Source organism: Marmota monax, unplaced genomic scaffold (genome assembly GCF_021218885.2).
Source record: "Marmota monax isolate L192 unplaced genomic scaffold, Marmota_monax_Labrador192_F-V1.1 WCK01_AAM20220418_F8-fsc00141, whole genome shotgun sequence".
Classification (NCBI taxonomy): domain Eukaryota; kingdom Metazoa; phylum Chordata; class Mammalia; order Rodentia; family Sciuridae; genus Marmota; species Marmota monax.
Window position 1 is genome coordinate 430,501 of NW_026692981.1, and position 10,767 is coordinate 441,267.

At 45.2% G+C, this 10,767-nt stretch overlaps 1 protein-coding gene across 1 annotated transcript; it reads right to left on the bottom strand.

Moving 5' to 3' along the window:
* Positions 1 to 713: 713 nt before the first annotated feature.
* Positions 714 to 10,113, bottom strand: LOC124097847 (zinc finger protein 391-like). Its single transcript, XM_058581986.1, has 2 exons — positions 5,125 to 10,113; positions 714 to 4,433 (listed from the first exon to the last, which is right to left on the bottom strand). Exon 2 carries the CDS (start codon positions 4,354 to 4,356, stop codon positions 3,373 to 3,375), a length of 984 nt encoding a protein of 327 aa, XP_058437969.1. The 5' UTR covers positions 4,357 to 4,433; positions 5,125 to 10,113; the 3' UTR covers positions 714 to 3,372.
* Positions 10,114 to 10,767: the final 654 nt, after the last annotated feature.

The window sequence follows — 10,767 nt, forward strand, 5'->3', positions numbered from 1 at the left end:
CTGTGGGTTCTTTGCTGACTCGTTAAAGAGGCAGGCTAACTCACCAGACACCCAGCCTGTTTTATACAGCACCCTGACCAGTGCCCAGGTGCTGGTGGCTGTTCAGAGGTTAAAGACACCAGGTTAAGGAAGGAAACCTTTCTCGCTGCTCCCTGTGCACATGTACCCCTAGGCACACCACATCCTTCCTGTGTGTCTGGATCTGAAATGGCTAGGTTTGGATCTGACCCTTAAGGGTGGTTGAAAGAGGGACTGTTGTGGGGAGCCCTGCCAGTATTTCATTAGAGTAGCACAAATGGACTAAGACAGTGTTTCTTCTGTCCATTACTATTCCCCACTAACTCTAAGACCACCCCACCCCAGCTTCCCATCTAGTTTTTGGCCATCTCTCATTTCCAAGCCATTCTGTCACCTCTACCAGATTACTCTCCCCTCTCAAACCCAACCTAGCTGCCACAATGAAAAATGTCTCATATTTCCCTTATCACCTAAAATATGAAATCCAAAAAATTTAGTACTCAAGGCTGCTGCCATCTGGCTATGTGATTTCAAATCCCCCATCTTACTTTTGACTTGGTAGCATCCCCTGCCCTAGGGAGTGCAGTTCATCCGCTGGAACAACTGAGCATTTCCTACTTTTTTCTCTTCTTTTCTAGATCTTGCCAGGATCCAGCTTAAGAGGACCAGTGCTGGAATCAGCAGAACTGGGGCTAAATCCTAGTCCCTGAGTAAGTGATTTAACATCTATAAACTTCAGTGTCTTCATTCCATAATATGGTGAACTAAATGATTAAAATATGTGTAAAGCTTTTCTTCTGACACTAAGGAATGACCTAATATTCTTTATGTCCTGCCCGTCACAACCCCATTCCATCTTGAGAGTAGTCTCCATGCCTGCCTTCCTGAACCTCTTACTGGGAACCTAATGCTTAACCGCATGTCGTTATGTTATACTGGTTATATATACTGAGATATGCTGTTATGATACCAAGGGCATTGCAGGGTTACATGAAAGCCAGTGCAAAAATTCACCCTAACTCTAAGTTAAGCTTTAGAAAATCTTTTTTTTTTATTGACTTTTTTTCTTCCAAATACAGACTTAGCAAATGACTCTCTCACTTTGATTTTCAGAATGCTGAATTTGCATCCCAAGCTGAATAATTTGTGGCATGTCATATCCTGTCCTGATCTCCTGGGAATCTTTTCTTTCCTTCAATGCTGTTATGTATGTGGTTTTGGCTTTCTATTTTTTTGTGTCTTGAATCACATTTTTTTTAATGTTTATTTATTTATTTATTTTTAGTTTTCGGTGGACACAACATCTTTGTTTGAATGTGGTGCTGAGGATCGAACCCGGGCCGCACGCCTGCCAATCGAGCGCGCTACCGCTTGAGCCACATCCCCAGCCCTCGTGAATCACATTCAACACATGATGGAGTTAGAATAGAATAGATGGCTGTTGCCTATTATGACAGTTAAAAGAAACACCTTCTAGTTTTTTTAATTTCTGTAATAAAAGCTACAGACCCTGCAGGAGATGAAATGAAAGGCTACAGTGGCTGTGCAACAGTGGAATCACATCAACCAGCCTTTGCTGAGCACCTATTATGTCAGGCATGGCTTTATCATTTGACATGAAGTAGAAAGCCCAGAGGCCAGCATCCTAGAAGCTCTAAAGGGTCAATCCAAAGACTTAGTTTAGTATTCAGGGTAGGGTGACAAAGGCCATGATACCCGTGAAAGACCATCTCTGTGAAAAGACTTAGTGCTGCAACATTAAATTAACCCCTCCTGTTTAGATTAAAACTAGAGTCCAGCACTACACTGTTTGTATTAGGTGGGGCTTAGAAGAGATTGAGATGATTTCTAATTTCAAACAGCTTATGGGAAAAGGCACCTGAGCCCCTACCATGGTGTGCCTGTGGTCCCAATACTCATGAGACTGCCGTGGGAAAATCTCTTGAGCCAGGGGTTCGTGGCCAGCCTGGGCCACAGAGAGATACTGCTTCATAAACAAAACAGAAACAAACAGAGAAAAGAAAAGGAGACCTGAAAGAACCAGAAACCAGAATAAAGCAATGTGGGAGAGTAATGCAAATCCTCATGGCAAAGGATTTCTAAGGTGGTGGGGAGAAAAAGTGTCACAAAGGAGACAGGATGTGAGCGGGGTCTTGTGTAGAATCTCTGGAGATACAGAGAAGAAAGTGGGACATGTAAAAGGTGCCATGGACTACCATGAAAAGAAGGTGTCGTGGGGACAGAGGATGGGTCTGCCCACATGTACTGCCTTGGGGAGCTGATGGGAAATAAGTAAATAAACAGGCCCAATTATGAAAGGCCTTGTAAAGGTGTCTGAAATTTTTCTTGGGAACACTGCAAAGCTATGGACTAATTTTTAACAAAGTGGTAGTTTAATAAGTCAGCTAAGTCAAGTCCGGAAGAAAGGACAGCATGTTGCATTTACTTAATAATATAGGCCCAAGACACTGGAATCAGTTACTAAGCCCTTTCACCAAAAGTCGGGCAGACTGATCATAGGGAATAGTGGAGCCTTACTAAGCAACAGTTATAGGCATTCAGTGTCTACTTAGTTCTTTTTGATGTTTTATATGAATTGAAAACAAATTCTCTATCTTTAAGGAACTTATCTTATTCAATTACTTCAAGTATATAATCCAATAAAATGAGTTATTCTGGCCTCACCCTTACCCCAAATCATAAAGATGATCACTGCTGCTCAGAGAAATACCAGGAGAAAGGCAGAGTGGATCACCACAGAATCTTGGGTCCTAAAATATGCCCAAGTTTTAAGAAGAGTGGCCGAAAGTGTCAGTTCTGCAAATGTCAAATAGGAAGAGGACTGAGAAACAGGTCCTGGGTTTACCCTTGAGATCAGACTGGTAAAAGTTAAAGCCAGAGGCTCTGAGTTTCATGAAGTCTGGAAACAAAATAAAAGTTCTTAAAAACAGGACAGCAACTGAAAGCATGCCCCCCCCCCCCAATATTGAAGGAACCAAATGTCTCTATGATTTTTTAGGAAGTTCTGGGTAAATATTTAATAAAAGGAAATTAGGATTATTTAGGCACATTAGTAAAACTATGGATTATTCTTTGAGGGAAAATACTATGGTGAAAAGGCAAGGGTGGGAGGCAAGAAAAATCTGGTTTTCTAAGTCAGGAGATTTGCCTCAATGCCACTATCCCAAACTGGTCAGAAGTGGTTGGGAAACATGATTCACTGAGTGGAGACTCAAGCCTTATGGAAAATCAAGGTGACAAGCCACAGAGTGCCAGGCAGCTGTGTGTGCGAAGGCTGGAGCCTTTCAGAATACGAGATTGAGCATGTTAGCCTCTGAAGGCCATCCCTTTGTTTTACTGATCACTCATTTGAGCATTTCGGGGAGAGTGAGAGAGAGGAAGGAGGAGAAGGAAGGAAGAAGAGAAAGGGGTGGAGGAAAGCTTGAAACTGGGGTGGCTAGTGGTCCAGGTGTGTGAACCAAGGCGTTCTGGGAGGAGGACATGCAGGTGCTCTTGTGGAGCCTGGTACAGACTCAGCAGTGCTCCTCGGTGTGAAGCTCTGGTGTCTGACAAGAGTCGAGCTCTGCTGAACACCTTCCCACAGTCGCTGCATTCATAGGGATTCTCCCCTGTGCGTGTTCTCTGGTGTTCGGAGAGAGAGGAGACCCAGCTGAAGGATTTCCCACCCCGACTGCACTTGTAGGGATTCTCTCCAGTGTGTATGCGCTGGTGTTGGATCATGGTTGACCGGTCACTGAAGGCTTTCCCACATGCACGACACTCATAAGGCTTCACTTGAGTATGAGTTCGCTGATGTTGGTTGAGGTTAGTGCTCCGGCTGAAGGCCCTTCCACATTCGCTGCACTCATAAGGTCTCTCTCCAGTGTGAGTCCTTTGATGTTCAATAAGGTGTGTGCTTGGACTGAAAGTCCTGCCACACTCGCGGCATCCAAAAGGCTTTTCTCTGCCATGAAGGCTCCCGTGAACAATAAGGCCTGACTGGTTGCCTTTACAGGGTTTCTTTTGTGGGAGGAGTTTTGGCTGTTGAATGAATTCTGGGCTATCTTTGGAGTGTTCCCTGGATATAGGGTATTTATCTCCCTTTGGAATTTTCTGTTGTACACCAAGGTTGGACCTTGGTCTGAAGTCAGTGGACTCAGGGTGTCCCTCCCCATTGAAAATATCCTTCAACGTCACTGATACTAGCTTCATTGCTGTTTTCTCAAAAGAGAGTTTTTTCTGTGTGGGACATTTTACCTGCCTTGATGACTGGCTCTGTCTCTTACAGCCTTCTTCACTTTTAGGACCCTGGACACCATTCCCTCTGAGACTTTTCATTGCTGATCCTGAAACTCTACTTCTTCAGAAACAGACTGATTGCTGTTGATACTTTGGTGCAGTTCAAATCTCCCTGTCTGGAAGACATTTAAAGTGCAGATGTCACCTGTGTCTAGTGTGGATCACAAGGAAAATAAATCATCAGGGAAAACAACAACTAATTTGCAATTCATGCACACTAGCAATTTTATATGAGGAGAAAACCAAGTGAGATAATGGAAGAGAAGTAAGAAGTCAGAAGAAGAGAGGCAGTGGCAGTTTGGGCAGTAGACAAAATAAGCACAGAGATATCAAGAAATATGGGAAGAGGGACTGCATAATATGCTAAGTCAAAAAAAAAAAAAAACGGAAATGTGCACATGCCAGCCAGTGATCAGAGAGAGAGCCTGCTGGTAAATGCCCTGTTACTGTGGCTGACTGGTCACAGGACAGCAGCCAGGGCAGGGTAAAGAGAGGAAGACTTGCAAAGGAGCAAGGGTGCCATCAGAACTGAAACGGCCATTTTCCTGGCACTGAAAGGTAACAATTATTCAGAAATACCATCTTCCCCCGACTTCAACTACTTCAGGTAGTCTTCTAAAGAAAATTAAAGTCACAGACTGCTAGGAGCTTACCAGCACCAGCACTCATCTCAGTCAATGTGCTCACAGATGGGCTAAGAAAACAGCCTAAGCAACTTGCCTAGAACACACAGCTAAGCAACTGCAAAGGCTTGGACAAAACTTTCTCCTGAATTCCAAATGGGTGATCTTTTGTGATCCCACTCACCTGTCCTGGTGTTCTGGGCATTCTGTCCTTCGGCTGGTCAGGCCCAGTTCACATGCTGGGACTCCTGCTGATTGGAGTGATTATTTAACCCAAGGCTGCAGGTGCTGGAGACCACACTGTTCACAGCTCCATCTCAGTTCTGTGATCTATAGAAAAGGTAGCTGCACTTTCACGGAGGCTGTGGCATAAGCTGAAGACTTGGATATCTGAAAGAGGCGAGAATTTGCAAAAGACAGGTGACACGTACACACTCCTAAGTCACTTATGTGATTTGTCACTCTGGTTACCTGGGCCTTGCCTCAGCCTAGTAAATGTGATGGCCCTGGCATTTGTATTTTAGTACAGTTCCTGGCTCCAGCATCTTTCTATTGGGAAAATTGGAAAATCTGAAGATCTTCTTGCACATCTGGACTCTTGAATTTTCCCCATTAAAGCTTATTGTTTAACCTGTTCTCTTGTTAATTTATCTGGAGTTCTTGCATATGAAAGGAGGCCATGGACTATAAACAGTTCCCCAAATGTTTCTGCTTTGAGATCTGCTGGATTAGGGAGTTTACCTGGTTTTCCAGTTTTTCCTTTCTCATAGACTGGGAATCTCCAAGACATGGAGATTCTACCAAGAAGCCACACATTGAGAACCTCAAGAGCAACATGACAATACCTTATGCCTGACTTTGCCTTTCAACTGGAAACGGAACACAAGTGCCCTACTGCTGGGTTGAATGGGTGGCCAGAGAACCTTTGCATTAAAATCCAGTCGCAAACTTCATGACACCAGTGTTCCTTAACAGGAGTATGCCCTGCTGTGAGCCTGGCTGGCTTTGATTCTTGCAGCCCACCCAGATCCTTAAGCTACTCCATAGTTATTTTGTTGGCAGTTCACTGTTATTCTTTAGTTATAGTGATCCCTAGGCTTCAGTGCAGAATCCTACAGAGGGTTTGGGGAATTTGGGGGGATTTCCGGATTGTTACAATGATTGCCGCTATTGTAATTTAGTGGCAGCCAAGGATGACAGACATTCCTGCCAAACTAGGCATTGTTCATTATCCTGCCTGTCTTCCAAAATAGGTTAAAGTTATCTGTAGCTAGAACTCAACATCACTTTATATATATACACAAAGTAATTTGCAAACTTTCATATATATTGGAAAATCAAGAAAATGTTGATTATTATTAGGAATTATTCACCATTTCAGGAAAATAAAACCACTTATAGTATCAGATTCACAAATATGACATTCATGAATTAGTCTGCATTTGTAGTTGCATTCAAGGAATTTTAACAGGTACGACCTTCTATTTCTTCCAGTCGTTTACATGTGGAAATGATTTTCTAAATATACAAAATTTGCCTTTTTCTTTGTTTTTGATATTACAGTTGAGGTAATATATTGACATTTTGGAAATTATTTCTATAGGTAGTTAATATCTATAAATCTTATTTCAGGATAATATAGAGGGGATGGTGAGTCTGAGGATGGAGACACACTTCTCCAGTGCAGTGGAATTAAAACTAGATGAACAATGCATCACTCAGCAGGTACATGAAGCCACTAGAGCCAAAGACCTTGTCCCTAGCAGAAGTCCTTAAGGATCTGGGAATAACTCAGTTGCCATAAGGGTGCTGTGAGGATTAACAGGAATGATGGTCACAGTGGTATTATTACATATTATATTCCACCCTGGAGGTGAGGTACTGTTAGGAAGTGTTTAGGTTTGGGGAGGCAAGGAAAATCCAGGAAGATCTGAAATTTGAAGGTCTTCAAAAATTGTCTTACTAAACCAATTAAATACAGGACACCTAAAATAGGCAGGAATCCTGATCTAGGACAAGGTTCAAAGGATACAGCCAATTTCAAGTTCAGGATTCAGGCTTAACCTTATTAGTAGTATAATGATTATTAAACTGCCAGTTTGATATCCAATTTTAATCCAACTAAGGTGTATGTATTGTTTAGTACAAGAGCCTCAAAATGTTTTGCATTTTAGGTAAGTACATTATGTATATGACTGCAGTATGCATCATGTAAGTTTGGGTATGTGACACATGATGAACACAAAATGTTATTGTTTCCACCTTTAAAACAAACAAAAAGAAAACAAAAAAAAAAAAAAAAAAGAAGAAAGAATAAATAAGGAACCTGAAAGGAGCCTGACTTGGAAATGCAGCCTGCAGAAAGGGCCCCGTTTTTTTGCTCTGCCTGTTCTAAGCCTGTATTCACAAATACTGACTTGTTTATTCCTCGCAGTGACTCTGTGAGAGTGGTACTGTTAGTTCCACAACATAAACAATGAGCTGGAAGTACAGAGGAGTCACATGATAAATGCTGGACTCAGGTACTATAGCATACAGATCTGGTGCTTCTCAACAGACAGGAAAAGAGCACAGAGTCACACTTTCCAGTCCTTGGCCCTTCAGTGGCCAGGAAACTCAACTCCTGATCCCAGGATACCAGTAGGACCTTGACTTCAAAGTACCCTGAGGTTAGGGAGTGTCTGGTTCCTGGGGGTTGTCCCTGGGAAGATGTAGTGAATTCCAATCAGACTAAAAGCCCGATCTGTGAAACCCAAGGACTAAACCCTCCATCCCTCCCCGACAGGTCAGTGGCAGCCTCAGCACACTTTGGAGAAATGTTAGACAGATGTTCTGTGGTATAGCATTGACCAGCTAATCTGGATTTTGGTCATAGCTTATTGGTAGCTATATAGAAACTAGAGGGGAAAAAAAAAACAGTCTAGTTTTATATATTCTCATCTGTAAAGCAAAGATGTTGTGAGAGACCCCAGCCCAATAACTTTAGGCCCAGTTACAAAATCATCAAGGCTTGCTTTTGCACCTGCACAGGCGTCAGATGTGTTTTTCAGATAATCAGTTAAGTGTAACCAATTAGGAAAGAACAGAATGGTTGGGAAAGAACCGGCACGGTTGAGCAAACGGAAGCATACAGTGAAAAATAAGTGGTTTTTATGTGGTTTTCCAGGAACCTATAGTGAAAAACAAGTTTACCCTTTAAGTGACCTATATGCTGGATTCAAAAGAGCCAATGAGATACCTGCTACTGTGCTAGGCGGGAAACTGACCACTGTACCCTATAAAAGATCTGTACCCCAAAGCCCGGTGTGCCAGTTCACCTAAGCTCCGGCTGAGGTGTTGCTGAGCACCCGCAGGCGCCTGTGTATTAATAAACTTGCCTCTTGCTTTTGCAGCCAGTGTTTCATGTGGTTCACTTTGGACAGGGACTCTGAGGGTCTTTCAATTGGACTTGATTTCTTTTCTAAAGCTGATGTCTAGTAGTTTAGTTTTAGATCCCACACTCCGAGACACATATCTACCTACCTAGACCAATGGGTTAAGACTAAAATGAAACCACTCTTTCAAACCCAGGGACATCACCACATTTCAGACAAGACCATTCAAGAAACAGGTCCATAAGGCTGTGTTCTCGAATCACCTAATGATGCATCAGAGTAGTGACAGCACTGAGGAAGACATCGAGGGCAGTCAGCAAGCAAATGAGCAATAGTCCTGCCCTGGGAAGAAGAAAAATCTGGCAGACTCCTCCAAGAAGAGAAGTTCTGCAAAAGAGAAATATCAGCTTGGCAAGATGACGGCAGATTTTCAGAAAAGAGGAAAAAAATTGATGTGGGATACAGATATGGAGAAGTAAGCAGTTGCCTTTCCCCCTGTGGCCTCTTCTTGGCTTTGTTTTTGATCAACAGAGCAAGGAAAATGTCTTACCCTAAGGCATCCAAAATCATGGTCTAGTAATGTCCACATCTGGCCAACTGAGTGCCACCCTAAAGATGAAGAGGAAAATGAATGCCCAGACATAGCCACAGCTCTTCCCAGAAACAGAATGACAACAGAATCACCTAATGATGCATTACAGTAGTGATAACACTGAGGTAGACATGGAGGGCAGTCAGCAAGCAAATGAGCAATAGTCCTTCTGTCTGGAGTTAAAGGCCATTTTTGATGATAAAGGATAAAAGGGACAGATCTAGACTAAATCTTTCTTGAAATTCTAGGTGATCTGACCTCTTTGTGAATTTCCTCACATGGGATATGAGTTCAAAAAGAGTATGGGATGGCAATAGTCTCCTTACTTCATCCCAAGTGTCAAAATAGAAGGTAATGGACCCTGCTCGGTGCGGTGCTTCCCTGGGCAAGTTACTCAACCTTATGAAAAATCTGGCCCCACACTGTAAAATGCCATTGCTTATACTTGCTTATCTTTTCTTACAAAGCTTTTGTGACTGCTACATGTTAAAATATGGCAAACCATTTACAATTAAGAATATCATATACAACACAAGGGGATGATATTACTGCTAAGCTCCTCCCACAACTAATCTGAAGATTGTGAAGCTGTACATTTAAAGAGAGATGCCCTCAGTATTTGTGAGCCTCTTCAGCAGCTGCTGGACCTCAACATCGCACACAGGCCTTCTTTCTTCTTTGGGGCATGCACGTGAAATGGCGAGGGCTGGAGATGGGACCAAATTTTCAGGGAGAGCCCCCAAATCACATTTCAGAGCAGCCAAGGGGTCACTGTCGTCACAGATGAGGGATTACGGTCATGCCCCTGCTCCAGGTTCCCTCCAAAGGGTCCCTCCAACCTGATGTGCAAGGTGGCCCTCCTTTTCTGCTCTCTTCCTCATGCCTGAGTCCTGTGGGTCGCCTCGCTGCCCTACAGACGTCACGCCCACGACAGCATCATCCTCTCAGGTGGAGTGGTCATAAAGTGCCGCTCCACGTGCCAACAGACCAGCCCTTGCACGGACTTTCCACCGCGGACAGCAGCGCTCCCCACTCAACTCCAGCCACCAGGGTTCCTGCGCACTTTCTCCTGCACCCCGCTCCCCACCGCCTTTATTTTCCGCTCTTCAGCCTCAGACGGTCTGACGTAAACGGAGGCCAGAGTGGGGGTCTGGCACCGATCTGGCTTCTGCAGCGCCCTTCGCGGTGCACAAAGGAGCCAGCCGCAGGGGTCCACCCCGCGAGGGCGGCGCGCGTCCAACCGACTACCGCGCCCCGAGCTCTGGCCCCGCCCCGTCCCGCTCGCGGCCCTCCGCCTGGGCCTCGGCCCGCCCCGCTCGCCCGCCGCAGCCGGGACCGCGCCTGCCGCGGAACCTTCGGCGCTGGGCGCGCGGAGGCCGGAAGGGCCGCGGGGACACTCACGTCCGCGAAGACGCCTCCGCGGGGGGTTCCCGGTGCGGAACGCTCAAGCCTGCGCGGAGCCCGTTTTGCGAGCTGGACCGGCGGCCTCGCCTCTGCGCCTGCGCCGGAGTCTGGAGTCCGGGGCTCGCCCTGGCGTGCGGGAGCGCCCGGGCTTGCGCGAGAACTCCTGCTGGGCCCAGGGGCGAGGGCCAGGGCCGGTGGGGCGCGGTGGGGCGCGGTGGGGAGCGCGGGCAGGGCCCGAGGTGCCTGGCGCGCTGTGCTCTGCAGAGCAGCCCCTGGTGCGCTTTCCTGCCTCGGTCCACGTGTCTGTCCGTACTCCAGGACCGCAGTCACGAGGTTACCGGAGGCTCCCATAAAGTTCTTCAATTATGAAGTTCAAATGTTTCTACTTTATTTTCTTTTCCAATTGCCCCGTTGGTTTGCCCTATGAATCTTAGGAGGGGTTTTGCTTTAAGATCAT